The sequence below is a fragment of the Hyperolius riggenbachi genome, chromosome 3 (assembly GCF_040937935.1).
Source record: "Hyperolius riggenbachi isolate aHypRig1 chromosome 3, aHypRig1.pri, whole genome shotgun sequence".
Taxonomy (NCBI): Eukaryota; Metazoa; Chordata; class Amphibia; order Anura; family Hyperoliidae; genus Hyperolius; species Hyperolius riggenbachi.
In genome coordinates this window covers 258,737,212-258,758,099 of record NC_090648.1, presented here as the reverse complement: position 1 = coordinate 258,758,099, position 20,888 = coordinate 258,737,212, and the positions used below count along the sequence as shown (strand labels likewise).

Below are 20,888 nucleotides of genomic sequence, written 5' to 3'. Positions count from 1 at the left end.
GGATGTCACTTTCTGATCTGGAGACTATCTCTTAAGAGGAGAGATAGCTCTCGAGGTCGGGCACGCCTGGTCGGCAACACACGGACAGATAAAGTACAAAGACAGAAGGCTGATTCAGTATCCAAGGCAAGCAGGGTCTGGCAACGGAATATCAGATATGCGAGGTACCGAATCAGAGATCAAAGGGATAGTCAAGAAAGCAGAAAGTCATAACCGATATCAACAATGCCTAGTCTGGGTGTGAGGTCCTTGGTCTTTACACCCTGGAACTAGTCTGATGAATAACAGATAGATAACGCAAGTTCCCTAGTCTGGGTGTGAGGTCCGTGGTCTCTACACCCTGGAACTAGTCTAAGCATAAACAGAATAACAGTACAAGTAATCTGGCTCAGTGTGAATTCCCAGGTCCACCTGGTTCAAACACACTGTTGGTGTGAGTGCTTCCACGTAGTGTTCGCAACGGCAGACAACTTGAGATTGGCTAGCAGTAACTATATATGGAGTAGTGCTCTCCGGCACCACCCCTAATTGATCAACCAATAGTAAGCTGCTCTGGAGTCAGCTGATCGGCGTGATCAGCTGACCTCTCCTTGCCCAGTATAAGAGTTCTGCCTCTCAGCGCGCGCGTGCGTATTCCTAAGCCTTTGTGCACTAACAGACTCAGCCACACCAGACACACACACTGCCGCGTGCAAACCGCCGCTCTGGACGCGAAACCAGCCGCCTTACTGTTGTTACATGCGGCGGCTTTTCCGCGTTCTGCCCTGTTACCAGACGCACGTTTCCGCGTGCAAACCGCCGCATTGGACGCGGAATCAGCAGCCTCCTCAGCAGCACACGCGGCGGCTTTTCCGCGTTCTCTCACAGCAGCACTGTATATGACACTCAAACTTTAATTGTCTCCACAGTCCATAGGGCTGTAAGAAAACAATATTACCAATATTAGTATAATGGCCACAATTATGTGCAACCACTCAATTGCAGTGGTGCCAGTTGTCCCATAAATTTTGCCAGCAGATAAATTAGATGCATCCCAATGCTGTAAACCGCTTGGTGTTTCTCCATGTTTTCTTGTTTTCCTCCACATCTCAAAAACACACTAAGTTAACTGTTTCCCCTCAAAATTGGCATTTGACTATGGTACAGGCATAGGCGGTAGGGTTCAGATTGTGAGCTTCTCTTGAGTGACAGTAACATTGCTATGTACTCTTTAGAGATGTGGAAGATGTCACACCATATTAATAGACCATTATTGTGTGCCATGATTGGAGTGATTGAATTGTGGTGTTTTCTTACAATTGTACTGTAATGCTGGCATTACCTTCCACTAACCTGTACAATATGGCAATTGTGTAACATTTTTTGATGGTAAAAATTTTATTGTCAACATGAGCATTTATATACAGTACTTAGTAGAAAACTGCTAGTTTTACATTGGGACGTTGCATTCCATCTTCTATAAAAACAGGATTGCTAGTAAAGGGAAACATTCAAATTGTTAATTATGAAAACGATGTGAAGCATAAAAAGTATACTTCCCTGCAACTGTAAAGATGCACGTTGTCCGGCACCATTCAGCATGCCTCACGTTCTCATAGATTCCTCCGCATCGCACAGATAACTTGCAAATGTTAACATATGCAAGTGAGGTGATATTAACCACTTCCATACCACAGGTTTTCCTCCCACTAAAACCACAGAAATGTTCACATCACGCTTCCTTAGCTAACTATGTATTTTTGTAAACGCTGTCACTTTGTGGGGTGGGGGCAAGTGAAAGGGGTTCATTTATGTGTAAATGTTTAAGTGTGTGTGTGTGTGTGTGTGTGTGTGTGTGTGTGTGTGTGTGTGTGTGTGTGTGTGTGTGTGTGTGTGTGTGTGTGTGTGTGTAATATGTGTGTGTGTGTAATATGTGTGTGTGTGTATGTATCTATATTTGTATATCTATCTATCTGTGTGTGTGTGTGTATTTTTACCTTTTGGCCACTAGATGTCCCCACATTTTATTCCTGTGAATAGTATACAGGAAGTGATGTTCATGTGTTTGTTTTACTTTCACTTTGTGAACAAACACTGGCATCTCGCTTATGCCGGTTGTTGTTAATTACAGGCACTTAAATCTGCTTTGGGAACACGTTCCCATTCTCCGACAATAGACCGGCAGGAGCACGCACTGCAGAGGAAAACAGAGAGGCATATCTACACCCATGAGCCAGAGATGAAGTTCTCAGGGGTGTATAAAAGCAAATCATAGGTAGGGAACTAGTTGTAAAGTCCTAAAAGTAAAATTTCAGTAACTACTTTTAGCTACATAAAAGTACATTTGAAAGCAATCCCACACATTCTCTGTGTGTAAAAATGTATACCTTCACTGCAGACAGCAATACAAGATAGCTTATCACTGGTCGGCAAAGGCAGAAAACATTCTCTGCCTCTGTTTTGATTCTGCTTGTTTTACTTTAAAACCGCTAAATGACATTAACCTGCTGGGCGTTCTGATTCTTTTTCGCCCGATTTGTTTTTAATATCATGTAGCTAGCCTAGTGCTAGCTACATGATTCTCCAAGTTCAGCTCCTTCCCTCCCACCCTTCTGATCGGCGCCGGCGATCACGCCCATAAGGAAATCCCGTTCTGAACGGGATTTCCTTGAGTGCTTCCCCCGTCGCCATTGCGACGACCGGAGTGACGTCATCGACGTCATGGACGTCGTGACGTCACAGGGACTCCCGATCCACCCCAAAGTGCAGCTTGGCGGCGATTGGCCAGGCTGCACACGGGGTCTGCGGGGGGAGGGGGGGGCCTCTTTCGCGGCGGATCAGCGGCAGCGATCGGGTAGGACACGCAGCAAGCAAAGTGCTTGCTGCGTGTTTTGAAAGAAAAAATATTCAAATCGGCCCAGCGGGGCCTGAGCGGTGCCCTCTAGCGTCTCTGGACGAGCACAGCTCGTCCAGAACGCTAGGGAGGTTAAAGGAGAACTGTAGTGAGAGGGATATGGAGGCTGCCATATTTATTTCCTTTTAAAGAGAACCAGAGATGAAGCACCCTCTTGTATTTTACCTTATAAATCAGTGGGAACATGACAGTAAACACCTAATCTGCCCTTTGTTTCATTGTTCTCTGTGTAATCTGACTGTTATCACCTCTGATAAGAATCCCCGACTGAGAAGTCAGGCTGCTCCGTCTAGCTTTGCTACAGAAAGATTATAGCTAAATCTGTCTTCTGTGGTGTTATTTCAAGCCCAAGCCTGCCCCCTTGTGGCTTTGCTATAATGATTCAGCAATAATCATTCCCAGCAAAGCCAGATTTAATTGCTCAGTCTGGGATTCTTGTGACTGCTGATAACAGACACTTTTAGCAGTGAGGATGAAACAGAGAGCATGGTAAGTGTTTTCTCTAATGTTCTTACTGATATACATGGTAAAATACACAAGGGTGCTTCCTCTCTGGTTCCCTTTAAGCAATACCAGTTGCCTGGCAGCCCTGATGGTCTATTTGCCTAAAGAAGTGTCTGAATCACACCAGAAACAAGCATGCAGCTAATCTTGTCATATCTGTCTAAATTTGTCAGAAACACCTGATCTGCTGCATGCTTGTTCAGGGCCTATGGCTGAAAGTATTAGAGGCAGAGGATTAGCTGAATAGCCAGGCAACTGGTATTGCTTAAAAGGAAATAAATATGGCAGCCTCCATATACCTCTCACTACAGTTCTCCTTTAACCATCTTAGCGGTATGGACGAGCTCAGCTCGTCCATCACCGCCGATGGCTGCCGCTCAGGCCCTGCTGGGCCGATTTTGCTCAAATAAAGAGCAGCACACGCAGCCGGCACTTTGCCAGCCGCGTGTGCTGCCCGATCGCCGCCGCTCTGCGGCGATCCGCCGCGAGCAGCGGCGAAAGAGGGTCCCCCCAGCCGCCTGAGCCCTGCGTTCCGGCCAGCGCTAAGGGCTGGATCGGAGGCGGCTGACGTCCATGACGTCACTCCGCTCGTCGCCATGGCGACAGGAGAAGCCAAACACGGAAGGCTGCTCATTGCGGCCTTCCGTGTTACTTCTGGCTGCCGGAGGCGATCGGAAGAACGCCTCCGGAGCGCCATCTAGTGGGCTTTCATGCAGCCAACTTTCAGTTGGCTGCATGAAATAGTTTTTTTTTAATTTAAAAAAAAACCTCCCGCAGCCGCCCTGGCGATCTTAATAGAACGCCAGGGTGGTTAATCACTTCACCTCAAAGGGTTTTTCCACTTAAAAAACCAGAGCAATTTTCACCCGTCAGCGCTTCTTCCATTCATTCACCTATAACTTTATTACTACTTATCACAACGAGACATAAAGTAAACATATATCTTGTTTTTTTTAGCAACTGTTTAGCCTTTTTTTGGGGGGTATTTTTGCTAAGAATTATTTTATTCTAATTCTAAGTTTTAATAGAAATAAGAAAAAAATTGAAAAAATAATTCTCAATTTTCGGCCATTATAGTGTCAAAATAAAACGTGCTACCGTAATTAAAACCCACACATTTTATTTTACCATTTGTCTCTGTTATTGCAACATTTAAAATTTTTCCCTAGTACAATGTATAGCGCCAATATTTTATTTGGAAATAAAGGTGCAGTTTTGCGTCTAACCCTAATTACAAGCTCATCATTTATAAAGTAATTGTAGTATACAGTTTTTATATACATATTAAAAAAAAGTTCAGTCCCTAAGCTAACTATGTATTTTTATTTCTGTAATATTTTTTTATGTTTTTAATAAAAAAAAAAAAAGTAACTTTAAGGGAGTGTGGGAGGTCAGGGGTTAAATTAAAAAGAAAAAAGCTAACTAGGGATCATTAAGTGTAAAAAAAAAAAAAAAAAAAAAAAAAGGGGGGGGGGGGGGGGTGTAATATTACAATTTGGCCACAAGATGTCCTCAGTGGTGACTTCAGCTTACCATACTATTAGTACGAAAACGGAAGCACTACGTGGACGGGATTTATGAATGGCAGAGCCGTCTGAATAGACGTATGTGGCCATTCACAGGGGGACTTAGATCAATTAATGGGATTTGTTTTCCCATTCATTGATCTAGCGGCTAATGAGCGGCCGTACCGAGCGCTGGGGGAGGATGGGGGGGGCGGCGTGGCGAGGCGGGAGGGATGTAGTAGCTACGCCCCTGCACAGAGTTGTGGCATTTTGCAGGGGCATAGTTACTCGTCCCGGCAGAGAAGTGGTTAATTCAAACACCCTGGCTTTGGCATCTGCAACAAACATGCAGACAGTGGAGTCAGAAGACCAGATCTACATACTTGTCCTAGGTCAGGACAGAGATTTGGCACATAAAGAAAATCAGCCAAAACAGCAAGACAAGTGACTTTTTTTTCCTTTTCCAAAGGAAGTCAACAGTAGCATCTTGTATGTCCTTAAAATTGCATGTTTTCTTCAAAAATATACCTGACACAAGGAAAAAAATACTTACCTGGGGCATCCTCCAGCCCTTTGTAGCTTTACAGGTACCTCTGTTTCCTCCCGCTCCATTCCATTTTGCTGCTGCTGTGCCACTCTGAAAGCTCACCAACTGGATCTGGCAATTTTTTCGGAGGGGCATAACAGAGCGGACCAGGAGGAAACTGAATGAAGACCGTCATGACTACTGTTTAGAATTTAATCTTAAAAATAAAGCCCCTAAACTGAAAATAGAAATTAGACTGTTCTGTTACTTATGGTCTATTGACCATAAGTTAAGAATTTTTTAAAAAAATTATCACATAACTTTATTTTCAGTTCAGGTTTGCTGTAACACACACATGCCAGCGCATATGTTGTAAAGTAACTTCAAGCTACCTTCTCTATACTCCTCATATTTTTCTGGGCATCTTCAAAATCTTAGTTTTTTAAAACTGTGTTCTGTCTCAATTCTGAGTTTGATGAGATGGCAAACTGAGACATTCTGAAAAACCATGCTTAAAATGTACTTGGTAAAAATTGCTCCGTTTTGTTAGAAAGCTGGAAAAAGAGAACACAAAGTTAGACGCCAAGTCCTATGTTCAACTTGAGTGTTGCACAACAAGATCAAAACACAGGTTTTCATGAGCAGCTTAAGGTACATGTCCTTAAGCAACAGTGACAGTCCACAAACACTGAGAAAACTGACAGTTTACTTTAGGCGTAGTACAGTTTTGTATATTTGCTCTTGTGTTTTCCGATAAACATTGATTTTATGTTGTAGTTCATGTTTTCAGAATCACATTTATGTTCATTCACTCTTTTTTTTTTTTTTTTAATATTTGTTTTTATCAGCTAAGCAGAATAATTAAGGTGCCCATACATCAGGCGACTTGGCGGCTGATCGACTATGCAATTCGATTATTATAATCTAATTGGATGAAAATCTGTATCGCCAAGTGCATGCCCAACCAACAAAGCGACCAATTTGGGGGCGAAAATTGGTCGATCACACATGCTGCATGATGTTGGGCCGAAGTTGGTTGGTGGAATGTGCGGTGGCCAATTTCGGAACAAGCGTCGAAATGACAAAACCCACCACTGCCGCCGTAATGTATAAATGTGCCCCCCTGCGACGATATGCGCCCCCAACGTGTATGTGGCTGTTACAACCCGGAGGGACGGACGCTGCACGGAAGGCTGCTACAGAAACCGGGGGGGGGGGGGGGGTGAACGTAGTGGGCTCAGCCAATTCCCTGAAGATTTCATGCTGAAATTGCACAGGAATTGGCCTGCAGTATATAGGCAGTTTAGACAAAGAGACAGTTATGACAAATCAGATTCGATTAGAAATAAATTTGTCTCTTTGTCGAATCTGCCCATAATCGTCAGGTGTATGGCTACCTTTTAGTGTAGGGTGAAATGAGGAGGCAAGTTTCTGAGGCAGTGGGTGTTTTAAGCTGAAAGACTTGTATTTTGCCTAGGTTATTTATCCTCGTGTGAAAGTACCTGTTGTTAAGGGTTTTGTTTTGAATACTAACAGTGCTGTTGAGACAAGGATAAATATGAAATGTCTCACAACCGTTGTCACATGTCTGCAGTTCAGTGCACCACCTCTGCTGGAATGAATCAGTTCAGACACTTCAGGTATGACCTGGAGCCAAGCTTGTGTAGACACGGACATGTATGAAGTGTCTTAGAAGACTTCATACGTCAGCAGTTTAATATACCAGAGCCATGTTTCTGTGAGGCTCCCTCTCCCTTCTTCTCATGCTCTGCCTGCCTTGCTTGAACAGTGTTGAAGCTGACAATGGAAATCTTAGTACTGTAGTAGGGAACTTTAGGGAGAAATGAAATATTACTGAAGATGACAGCAAGTTGTAATTGCTCTGCATTGTTACTATAAATACATTTTATGCATCTTTTAAATAAGGCTGGACCTTTCTCATGGGATTTTGTCTTCAATATTAATGAGATGGTACACTATTGCATTTCTATACAAGATGTGAGAATTGCTGATAAGTTAGTGAAGTATGGATAAAATGTTACTTTTTCCTTCTCAGTGTAACATGTATATCACACTCAATGTGCTACATGCTCCTCATGCTTTCAGCAGGTGGATAGAATATGCCACTGGTGTAGAGAGATCAGGCTGGTCCTCAACACATCCCAAACCTGGAGCTGTTCATACACAGACATTTCTGAAAACTGATTCCGACATTGTGGCAGTAGCTTTGTGAGAGCTAGTTTCACTGTCAACAGGACAGTGGCCCTACAAAGTGAAGTTCTTGGGGGGGGGGGGAGCAAATCTTTTACAGAGACTGATGTCTCTGCACAGAGCCCAGACTGGAATTCCCTACATAACTTATGGGATAAATTTGAATGCTGACTCCAAGATATGTTCTTTTGCCCAACATCAATATCTTACATTACCAATGGTTTATGTATCTGAATGGGATCAAATTTCTACAGCCACGTTCCACATGGTAAATGGGGTAGCAAGCAAGAGGAACAAATTAATATCGGTGACTGGTTTCTAAATAAACTGTTCAACAAACACAAGTGTGATGTTGGATTCATCCACATGCTTTTGACCATTAAATGTACTGTAAATGGTGTTACATTTGAGTATACATTGAGCCCAAGCTGGAGATACAGTACTTTATAGCATGGAGTGAGAACTATAGTAACACTAGATTTTCTGTTACCTTGTAAACATTCCATCTAGAATGTTAATTATGGGTTCATCCTGTAATTACAATGTTTATACTAGCTAGCTGCACAGTCGGTCTCCTTCCATGAGTGGTAATGGACTGGCTGAGCAGGCAGTGTATTGGAAAGTATATTCAAATAGTCGTTTCAAGTACTGAAATAACTAAAAAACCTCAGATGTATAAAATGTGAAATGTTTTCTTCTCTCATCACATATTGTGTTAGTTACCTCATTATGTTTTTGATCACACACACACACACACACACACACACACACACACACACACACACACACACACACACACACACACACACACACACACACACACACACACACACACACACACACACACACACACACACACACACACACACACACACACACACACACACACACACACACACACACACACACACACACACCAAATCAATGGCCAATATTGTGAAAGCAACAGATTTTTTTTTTTTAATACTTTGAACAGACTGTGCGGGTTACCTCTCAAGCTACATGGAAGTGGTAGAATTTGCCCAATCATTGTCGAATCAAAATTGGATGTGTGTATGCACTCAGTCCCTTAGCACTACCACCTTGCCTTGTATGATATTAGCACAGATAGTTTTTGTGCCCGCTCCTGGTAGGCAGAGTAGCAGTAAAACAGGTGCAATTACCAATACTTTACCACTCAGTCCTGCAATCCGTTTCTGCACTTTTCAAATCTAGAATTACAATCAATTTTTCTGATTGTAAAATGTGAAAAATTCGATCAATGCAACACACGTGTTCAATTTCCTGGACGTCAAATTGGCAATCTATCCTACATTATTCAATCTTCTGAAAAATTGTACAGACATTTGTGACACTCCCGATCACGTTTTATAACTAACAAAAAAACCCCAAAAAATTAGATCTGATTTCTTGCTCGAATGAAAAGAAAAAAGAAAAAAAAAAGCCTTTAGATTTTTCTGTACAGCTGATTGTTTTTATTGAATTGCTGTAAAATCTGATGTGCTAGCATTCACATTGCCTTGGAGGAGAGCCTGTTAGTACTTTTTAGCTTTGAATTCTACTTTATTGACCTTATTTATTTGATATATGTTAGTTTAACTACACAGCTCCCTATGATGTCTATATTTGTGTCTCTATTTTTTATGTTAATATACTCTGACTTTAAGACCTTAAAATGGTCAAGTTTCAACAAGCCTGGAAACACTTTAGTAAAATAGTAATGAGGGAGGGTGTAATATAAGTACTTGCACACACCCTCTAGCGTGCAGGTAACCGAGCTATTTATACATACATCATCTGAGCACTTGATCACAGGCGAGTGGAAATAAGCTTCTCTCTCTTTCATTGCAGCCTAAGATGTCAAATGTCTAGAATAAATGGCGTCCAAAGTGACAGATGCAATAGTTTGGTACCAGAAAAAGGTAAGTTTCTGAAGAGTATTTTTAACCCTTTTTATTTTACCATTATGTTAATCTGTTACTTGAGTTTCACGTCTGATTTCACAGCATGCGAAGGCAAACGCTGACTAGAGTTGATGGATTATATGGGAGAAGAGTTGTATTCTATTATCAGACTTTTTCAGTGTTCTTTTACTGTCCTAGTTTTACTATAAACAACATAAAGGTTACAGTGTTATTTTGTTACATTAAATCCCTGCTCCAGGCATTTTTGTTTTAAAATCTATTTTTACTCTGGCATCTACGGTAACTCTTACCCATTTCTCTGAAGATGATAGAAAATGTTAAAATGCCTATTAAAGATGAATTTATTATGTGACCACTGCTTCACCCTGTTGTCACAGGTGGCCACACCATATATATTTTTTCAATTCAAGAATTAGTCCATTTTTCTGATTGTAACATTTGAGAAATCTGACCAATGCATTAGACAAGTGTTCAATTTTTCCCCAATTATGAAAAAAATGGTTGAAAACTATGAAAAAAATGTTGAGTCTGTAAATCAAGAAATCGACTATCTACTCTACACCATACAATTTTCATAAAAATTGATTAGAAAAATCTGCCATTGTCAATCAACTGGTTTCAATATCGGGAATAGTTTGGGTGCATTTAATGCTGTGGATCGATTAAATAGTGTCTTTTCTTTTAACTTTGAATTCTCTTCTGGAAAGGAGAGTTAGTGACCATACTGGAAACAAACTATGGAGAGGGGCTTTAAACTATATAGATAATTGTGTTTATTTCTTCTTTATTACTTGGCAATAGTTTCATTTAGTGCCGTACTTTAACAGACACTTATTTGACTTAGTAAACTAGATACTTATTATAATTTGGATACCTCTTTGAATCACTAAGAACAGCCGTTCACCAGTTCCTGGGGACGAGTGGTACAGTTTTTGTCTGAAATTTTAGAGCAGCCTCTGGATGGCCATCCTAACCGCTGTCTTCTAGAGATTTTCAAAGAGCAGAGATTTACAAAATTTTAATGTGTTTTCCTCAGAGAAAGAGGCTCGCAGAACTATTACTCTATGGTGGTTAGCTCCTACATATCCTCAACTTGATGATTGGGTCAAATCTGATAATATTGGTTTAGCGCTTATAAAAATGGTCAACACACATAGGGGCTATTCACATTTCTTAAAGTATGGTCTAAATGGTAGGACTCTACTTAACTTCTCAAAGCGAGACACATTTAATTTTATGTTGGGTCAGTTATAAATGTTGTTTATATGGTTGATCCTAAATGTGAATTTTTAGATCTGGTCTAGCAACCAGATGTTTTATGTACATGTTCTTATATAGTTCATGCCAATGTTTTTTGCCGATAGTTATATTATCTGTTATACACTATTGGCAGTTCTACCTGATTGAGGTGCTATATTTTTGTGCTTTATTTGATTGGCATTTTGTTGTATAGCCCTGTGATCCTCTAGTATGGATATGCTGTTGCATGTTTTATATATTTTGCCAATAAAACGTAACAGCCTTTCACTGAAACTATAGCTCTACAGAGTATCTTGTCTTCCTTGTTTTAATATGTCTGAAATTGTTTCAATCTTCATGTTATCATTTTTACTTTTGGAATGTTGCTATATTATCATCGTTTATTTTAACCAGCTAAAATGGCCTAGCTCAGATGACATGCTTGCTTGAAATGGTGAGTGTTCAGGTTGTATTTAAAGTGGTATTTTAATAATTTGTTTTTCCCCTCTAAAACATTAAAGCGAACTTGAGATGGGGGTTAGGAATAAAATATACATACCTGGGGCTTCCTCCAGCCTGATCACTCCCATGGCGTCCTTTTCTTCCTCTATGGTCTCCTGCAATTGGCCTGGAAAGTTCTCCGGTCCAGTGCCAACTGTGTGGCCAGACCGCATGCACGCTCCCGTCGCTTTCACGTCGCCTGGAGCATGACAGGAGAGCGCGCCTGGCCAGACTGCTCATATGCCGACAGGCCCCAACTAACGCATTTTCTGGAGCCAGTAGTGGGCAAACAGAGAGGGAGAAGAGGACGCTATGGGAGCGATCAGGCCGGAGGGGGTTGGACGAAGCCTCAGGTGTGTATATTTTATTCTTTTTAAACACAGTAAGAAATGAATATGAATCACCATGAAACTGCCCCATCCCCCCTTTCTTCAATACAGCAGAAGCTTTTCTGCCTTGATTACAGTGTATACACTTCCACAGTTTCAGCACAATCTAATAGTTCTGCCTGGCCATGTAAGGCTTATCAATTATATTGGTGGCGTGAGTTTTAACCTTTGAAAACAAGTCGGTGATTGTTTTAGCTGTTTTATGCTGTTTTAATACCGTATAGCAGTGTTTCTTAACATTTTAATGGTATGTGCCCCTTTTAAAACCGGGTACTTACCAAATACCCCCTACAGTGTTTTCCCTAGGCTCTTTCTAGTTTTGGCGAGCACCCGGCTGTTATCAGTTCTCCTCCTATGCTGTGAGCAGAATTACAGGGGAACTTCAGCCTAAACAAACATACTGTCATCAAGTTACATTAGTTATGTTAATTAGAATAGATAGGTAATATAATCTCTTACCCACCCTGTTTTAAAAGAACAGGCAAATGTTTGTGATTAATGGGGGCAGCCATCTTTGTCATGGGGGCAGCCATCTTTTTGGTTGAAAGGAGGTGACAAGGAGCAGGAGACACAGTTCCGACTGTCCTGTGTCCTGATAACCCCTCCCAGCTGCACACACTAGGCTTCAAATGTAAAATTCAAAATGTAAAAAAAAAAAATTTGCACCAAAACAGCAGAACGAGAACAACATCAGAAATCCCATCATGCTTTGCACAGCATCAGGGGAAAAAAGCCCGGGCAGTTTTCTTCTGTGCAGCTAAAAATGAGGCTTGTATAAGAGAAACAAAGTTCTGATGCTGTGAAACTGTTAAAGAAACGCCAGGCCTTTTCAGTGCTGCCGAGTCGATTTTTAGTCCGGAGGTTCACTTTAAGCACAAACACTGGCCCTGCATTCTCTCTTCTTGCCCCACCGGCTACTTTTTCATGCCACCCGGATAGAAATAATTTCTGGGGAGAACACTGCCCTAGCATAGTAAATATATATTTAATCGTAGTACATGATAATTGGTTCTAAACAATTTCCAAGCATTTACTATTGCTTTTAATTAGCTAAAACACTAATTTGGTGTTTAAATAAGATTTATCATTTTCTAAAACTCTAAATTTGTTATTCTTGGTTAAGTATATCAAGTCTGAGTACCCCCTGGAACCATCAGAAGTACCCCCAGGGGTATGCGTATCACATGTTGAGAACCTAGGCTTTGGAGTACAGATTAAATTTGATAACAATAAAACTTTAACAACACCAGTCATGCCAATTGATTACTATTTTACACCAAATTTACAGGTAATTTTCCATACTTAGTAGCTAATTAACAGTCAGGTGTGTCACCAAAGCCATAATGTGGTGTTTGATCCGCATTACAGTGCTTCCATGGGCATGTTAGAATGATGCATCTTTTGTACATAAACTGCATCTGCTGTCACTTCCCATGTTGTGCATTAATTGTCACACACCAAGGATGTGCTACTGGGGGCAGCATTCTTTCCTTGATAAGTAACTTGCGTTCTACATTGCTTTCACCCAAAATAACTTTTACTGACAGGACAAAAATGTTTCTGTAAGAATGTGCTTGAAGCTTGTAGAAGCTTGAAGCGTGTTTATAATACATTGCCGTATAAGGGGATTTCATGTTAGTGTCTCACTTTAATCACATCATTATACTAAAGTGCTTAAAACTGTATCTGATAATTATTATGTATAGAGAAAAAGGTTCAGCCGGCTACTGAAATGATTGTGGCAGCAGGAAGACCAAACCATGCAGCCAAAACAATGAAATGTATGCTTTAACATCTAACAATGGAACACACTTAGCTTTAAGTACTGCAGAGCTATTAGTCTGAAAAGCAGGCTGCAACCCATTTGCCAAGCAATATTTAATCATTTTCATGCTTATTAATTTGCCTCTAGAGTCATGTTTAGTATCTTACAGCATATTTTTGTTCTGTTAGCAAACCGAGTGATTTAGTTGTATGTAATGTGGACAGACAAGTGACTTATGTTCAAGCAGTTATTGCTCACTTGGAATTTGCTGTTATCCTGTGGTAGGCATACTGGAACAATGTGCACATTTGTAATGTACTCACATGGACAAGGCCAAAGTTGCTTTCATTCAGCTGGTAAACATTCAATTAGACAAATCATTCTGAAAATGGTGTAATCATTGGGCTCCACAGCAGAGAACGGATGTTGTGAGAGCTTTGCTTACCTAACGTGACATGTGCTACTGACTTAGAAATTCTGACTCCAGGTAGCATTACATAATGCACATGAATGGTAATTTGATAAGAGCATGTGGCCAAATCAGATGTGCAAGTGTTTGGTATTTCTTGGGTGTGAAAAGTTTTTAGTTCCGCTGGAGGCAATGGCTGCAGGGAGTCCATACGTTCTTCTGTGTTGGTGTGGATTTATTTTTGGTGCTTCAGTCTACTAACAAAATTATACTGCAAGCTTATTTCACGAGCCATATCAGCCACACAATACCAGGAAAAAAAACACATATGTAAGAAGATAAATACTTGCTGTACTTGCATAACAGATGTATTGCACTGTCCACAATTGGATTGCAGTTAGTTTTAAATAGTAAATTTAGGAGATTTCTGTTCCTGTCAGGGGCCATCTTGGGACCCCCAGGCTGAAGCCAATCATTTCCTCCCTTTACTCCCCGCAGCATTAAAGTTCGAAGCGGGGAGGAATAAAGGCAGCGCACACACTCGCCTCATCATGGTTCCAGGCGCTGGAGTTCCCTTCTATACTCTCTGCACTACAGCCGTACAGGGCGGCGGTAGTACAGAGAGTATAGACTGGAACCATGATGAGGTGAGTCTGTGTGCACTGCCTTTATTCCTCAACCGCTTCAATCTGTAATGCTGCAGGGAGGAGAGGGATGCTGCGGGGTAGAGAGTGGATGTGGGTGGATACCCCATGTGGCAGCAGTGCAGGGGGAGGGGGTTCCCATCGAAGTGGCAATACGGGGGTCCCCATAGATGTGGCTGCAGTGTGGGGAGGGGGTGAACAGTGGCACACTGAGGCGGCCAATCAGGAACAGGCGTGGGAGGGATAGAGGCTTCAGCCAATCTGGCTGAATTGGCTGCGTCTGAGGAGAAGGGAGAGAGGGAAGTAAAGGGGGGGAAAAAAACGCGTGTACTGCAACTTCTCTTTTTGTGGCAGATGTACGAAGTAAGAGCAGGGTGCATGGGGACTGATTATTCTTCTGGAAAAGTAAAAAGTAAGATTGATTATGAAATTTTGGATTGCCTGTTTAGCATCATTTTTACTAATTTAACACACAAATGGAGAACTATTTTTAAATTTTATGCCTAACCGTTACACTTTAAATTGGTTCCAGACTAAGGGGAGGATTTAGTAAAGTCTGCGTACAGTGCTCAATACACGATTTCCCCATTTGTACAGTAGTTACCACGATGTGCCTGAATAGTAAGTTTGAAGCGAACGCAGTGAAAGTCAACTGTGATTCACAGCAATGGTTGTTATGATTTTTGGCTCCTTCATTGTCTAAGACAGTTATGAACACTTTAAAGTGAACCTCCAGACTAAAAATCTACTCAGCAGCACTGAAAAGGCATGGTGTTTCTTTAACCGTTTCACAGCATCAGAACTTTATTTTTCTTATCCAAGCCTCATTTTTGGCTACACAGAAGCTAAGCTCCGCCCATCAAAGAAAACTGCCCGGGCATTTTTCCCCTGATACTGTGCAAAGCATGATGGGATTTCTGATGATGTCGTTGCCTAGCAACTGGGAGGAGTGATCAGGACACAGGACAGTTGGAACTGTGTCTCATGCTCACTGTCACCTCCTTTCAACCGAAACGATGGCTTCCCTCATGAGATCACAAACATTTGCCTGTTCTTTTTGGAAACAGGGGGGGGGGGGTAAGAGATTATATTACCTATTATATTATCTATTTTAATTAACATAACTAATGCAACTTAATGACAATAGGTTTGTTTAGGCTGAAGTTCCTCTTTAACCTTTTGGGGACCGCGTGCATTAGATTCTACGCCGCACTTGTGGCTATTCTAGCCTGATGCGGCGTAGAATCTACGCCGGCCTGCCGTTTCCGCTCCCGACGCGATCGTGCGCACCCGGAGGGGGAGATTAAGCTGTCATATGACAGCTGGCATCTCCCCTCAGTGATCAGCAGCCATCGCGTATGGCTGCTGATCACGTGATCACTACGATCGCCGGCAGATCGTAGTGATCACTTTGACAGCTGCGGCGGCAGGGGGGAAAGAGGAGGATCCACTCACCTCCCTGCCGTTCCTGCGACAATCGGCGCTCCCCACCGCTCTTACCGGCATCTCTGCTCGTTGTGATGCAAGTCCCCGGCCGTGGCTTGATGACGTCATCAAGCCGCGACCCGGGGCTTAGCGTCAGAACGAGCGGGGATGTCTGAGAGAGAGGTGGTGTCCGCAGCGGCTCATCGCTGGAGCCAGGAAGGTGAGTGATGGCTGCTGCTGAAAGGGGGGACACCTGGCCACACGGGGGGGGGGGGGGGGGGGGGGGCACACACCAGCAAGCCCTTACAGGATCCGGCTGCCTGCCCCCCCCCCCCCCCAAACACGCGCCTCCTCCAATGCAAAAGTGCCTGGTCCTTAAGGGGGGTTAGGCGGGCAGGTCCTGAAAGGGTTAAAGGGCTCGGTGCTCAATTCAGATACTTTACGATATCCTAGGCAGACTTTGTTAGAGAACTCACCTATGTGAGTCACTTTTGTGAGGAACAGGCTCAAACTAGAGGTATTGGGCCATACGCAACTCACTTTTTCTTCTAAGTCTTCTCCTAGGGGATATTTTCACACCTTGGCCCATATGCAATTAACTTTTTCTCCTGAGTTTTCTCCTGGGAGATAATTTTCATCTTCGATTTTAAAATACCTTTTTAGCACTTTGCAATGGAAAAAGTACCAAAAAAGTAAGTGAAAAAGAACTGTCAAAATAATTTTTAGTATTTGTTTGCTTGGTGGTGGTTTAAAAGGTATTTTATTTACAAGTTGTGAAAATATCACCTAGGAGAAAACTTAAAAATGCTTTTTAAGCCACAAGTAAGCAAGAAAATTCTCAGGGTAATTTTTACAGTTCTTCTTCACCTTCTGTATAGTACTTTTTGATTAGCAGAATGCTGAAAAGTTATTTTAAACCGAAAATAAAAACGTATCTCCCAGGAGAAAACATAGAAGAAAAAGTGAATTGCATATGGCCCGAGCTATCCTCCATCTAAATCTACCACAAAACCTTAATCTGAACCCAAGCACTGATGCCCAGCTATCAATTTCTAACCCATTGGTATTACACCCCGGCCAAATTCTCCACGAGGTGGATCAGATCCTAGAAGCTGGAGATGTCAGGAGGCTCAGAGAACATTTATCTATATCTTTTAGGATTGTAGGTGTAATTTAACCAATGTGAATTGGTTAAACTGCAGCTACTAATTCTGCTCTGTACATGTGTGCAGAGATGCTTGTGGACATGGAAAAAACATTCAAATGCTAACAAGAAAGCATGTGCCTCTGCAAATGCAGTTTTTAATGCCATCAAAGTCTTCTGTTTCAGCTGTAAAAGATCATACGGTAAAAGACTTAATCGTGAAACTAACCAGGATGGGATAGAAATACTTCATGAAATATTGATTGTTTCCACCATGGGTGCCAAGGCTTTGGACTGTTTAACTTCACTGACATCTGAACTTTTTTTTTTTTTTTTTTAAGTTCATGTGTGCTGTCGAATTCTTTTGAAAAGACAATTGTTTAATTCTATTGATGATCTGTTTTAGATCATTAGGACAAATGTATTGCAGGAAAAGTGTAAACGTGTCAATGCATCCTCCATCGCCTTAGATGGTATTACAAATGTGGCCAATGGGGACTTGAGGAGGTCAAAAACTATAAGAATTCAAGAGATAAAGGGGAAAAAAAGCCATGTTCTGTGAAAGCTGGATCATTTCATTTAATTGCCTAACCCAATTAAATTTCCTTGATACATTACAGTTATACATCTGTACACACACAAATTAAAACAAAACAAAGGTGTTGTACTTTGTGTACTGGTTGAACTCGATGGACGTATGGCTTTTTTCAACCCAAATAACTATGTAACATAAATGTTTGCAAGGGTCATCCAGAAAGTAACAGGCATGTGCTTTTATCTGCCATGGAAGATATTCTTTGTGTAATGTAACTTGCATCTGTCAGGTTAATCCTGTCTCTCCCGTGCCACTTGCCATCTCACTGCAGAACGCCTGTAACTGTTCAGCAGCATTAACATAAATACCCCCTCCCCACCCTCTCAATACTTCCAACCAACAGGTGAGAAGTGTGATAGCACTACAACAAAGTGATTGGATTCTTGGTAAAAAAAAGATTTAATGCTTAAAGGGATACTGTAGGGGGGTCGGGGGAAAATGAGTTGAAGTTACAAGGGGCTTCTAATAGTCCCCCACAGACATCCTGTGCCTGCACAGCCACTCACCGATGCTCCGACCCCGCCTCTGGTTCACTTCTGGAATTTCAGACTTTAAAGTCTGAAAACCACTGCGCCTGTGTTGCCGTGTCCTCGCTCCCGCTGATGTCACCAGGAGTGTATAGCACAAGCCCAGTATGGTCTGTGCCTGCGCCGTGCGTTCCTGGTGACATCAGGGGAAGCGAGGACACGGCAACGCAGGCGCAGTGATTTTCAGACTTTAAAGTCTGAAACTCCAGAAGTGAACCAGAGGCGGGGCCAGAGCATCGGTGAGTGGCTGCACGGATACAGATACATGATGCCTGCGGGGGACCATTAGAAGCCCCGGGTAACTTCAACTCATTTTCCCCCGACCCCCCCCCCCCCCCCCCCCCTACAGTATCCCTTTAAAGGAGGTGATTATGTGAAGAAATAAACAGAAAATACAGTGGGCCATATGCAATTTAAGATGGTGAGAAGCTTGGGAGAGATATATGCTTAGTCCATAAAAATGAAATAAACCAATCAAAAAACAAATTAATAGTGCTGCTGCAGTAAAGCAGTCACCACAAGTCAGATGTACAAATCTGATTGGGACTGTATATTTGATGTGTACACAGCAATATTTTGTATATAATAACATCTCTGCTGTAAAAATAATGTGTAGTTGTGTCACTAGAAGGGATAATCAATGAGATGCAAATAATTCTGCGTTGATGCAGGTTTATGCAAATTTGTGTATGAAGAAAGTGTAATAGAGGAAGAATCCCCTCATTCTCCTGTCAGTTGCATTGCTTGTTATCATTGCCTAGAACTTTGAAAATTGCGCAAAAGGTGGATCAGCGCAACACCAGGCCGCCTCCGAATGGCCTCCAATCAGAGGTGCGCTGAGCCCCCCCAGAAACTGCAAACGCACCTTGAACCCAAACAGAAGCTCTGCATATACACCAAAAGCATGGCTGTTAAGTGGGAGCAGCTGACCAAAAACGAAATAAATTAGTACATAGCAAGGAAATGAACAGCGCTACTTAAAAACAGGCAAGTGCCTACCTGCAAAAGAGTGCAAGCCCCACTTGTGGAGTCGAATACACACCGAGCATACACATGACCTGTCTACCACTGGAGGAGGATGTTAGTTTCCTGTAACAGCTTGCATGCAACCTATTAAGTACTCGTCCCTCCCACTGCGAAGAAGTCGCCCCTCCCATGGAGGATCGACTTCTTCGCAGTGGGAGGGACGAGTACTTAATAGGTTGCATGCAAGCTGTTACAGGAAACTAACATCCTCCTCCAGTGGTAGACAGGTCATGTGTATGCTCGGTGTGTATTCGACTCCACAAGTGGGGCTTGCACTCTTTTTTGCAGGTAGGCACTTGCCTGTTTTTAAGTAGCGCTGTTCATTTCCTTGCTATGTACTAGAAATTTGAAAAAAAAAGTGCAGAAAAACCATAGTCTTAACTACTTTACCCCCAGTGGTACGAATATCTCCGTCCCTTTTTCCCTCCTTTCACCCCCAGGGACGGAGATATCCATACCTCCCACGCTCCCACTCGATCGTGCGCGAGCTCCCACTCTCTTGCGTGCTGCCGCCCGCTCGCCCGGAGATCAATGAACGGGAAAAACCATTCCCGTTCGTTGATCTAAGCCCCCGCAATGATCAGCTGCTTCTATGAGAAGCAGCGATCATTGTGAGAAAAAAACAGTTTCCCAGCCTCCTAACACTTCCTGCAAGCGTACTTTCTGTACGCTTGCAGGTCGCTTAAACAAAAAGTTACTGTGGCCAAATAGTAAAACTACACCCTAAAGCATTTTTCATACACAAATACAATAATTTTACACTAAAAATTAACTCATTACCTCCCACACTCCCCAGTTTTTTTTTGGTTTTTTTGGAATAAAAAAAAAAAAAAAATTTACAATTAAAAAAAAATACATAAATAGTTACTTTAGGGACTGAACTTTTTAAATATTTATGTCAAGAGCGTATAACACTGTTACTTTATAAACTATGGGCTTGTAATTAGGGATGGACGCAAAACTGAAAAACATGCACCTTTTATTTCCAAATAAAATATTGGCGCCAAACATTGTGATAGGGACATCATTTAAACGGTTTTATAACCGGGACAAATGGGCAAATAAATTTCATGGGTTTTAATTACAGTAGCATGCATTATTTAAAAACTATAATGGCCGAAAACTGAAAAATGATGATTTTTTTTTCCCCCACATTTTTTCCTATTTTCCCATTAAAACACATTTAGAATAAAATAATTCTTGGCATAATGTCCCACCTAAAGAAAGCCTAATTGGTGGCGAAAAAATCAAGATATTTCATTGCGATAAGTAATGATAAAGTTATAGACGAATGAATGGAAGGAGCGCTGAAAGGTGAACATTGCTCTGGTGCTCAAGGGGTAAAACCCCTCAGCGGTGAAGTGGTTAAATGATTTAGGTAGTGCTGCAATAATCAAATATGAATAATAAAGTGTGTGAGGCCTACCTTATCATTGGAACAATGAATATGCTTTGATTAAAGCTTGTACGTACCACCATGTTCTTAAACGGAATCTGTTCTTAAACACAACTGAAGTGAGAGGAATATGAAGGCTGTCATATTTTTTCCCTTTTAAACAATTCCAGTTGCCTGGCAGTCCTGCCAGTCTATTAGGCTGCAGGAGTGTCTGAATCACACCAAAAACAAGCATGCAGCTAATTCAGTGAGATCTGACAGTAA

At 41.9% G+C, this 20,888-nt stretch overlaps 1 protein-coding gene across 3 annotated transcripts in view; it reads left to right on the top strand.

The window, feature by feature from the left end:
* The window catches only part of PHTF2 (putative homeodomain transcription factor 2), a 174,350-nt gene that overhangs the window by 59,903 nt on the left and 93,559 nt on the right, over nt 1-20,888 (top strand). For all 3 annotated transcript variants that reach the window (XM_068276208.1, XM_068276207.1, XM_068276206.1), the window contains exon 2: nt 9,491-9,561. In XM_068276208.1, the coding sequence (XP_068132309.1) occupies nt 9,517-9,561 (45 nt within the window). In that variant the 5' untranslated portion in view covers nt 9,491-9,516. The remainder of the gene's footprint in view (nt 1-9,490; nt 9,562-20,888) is intronic.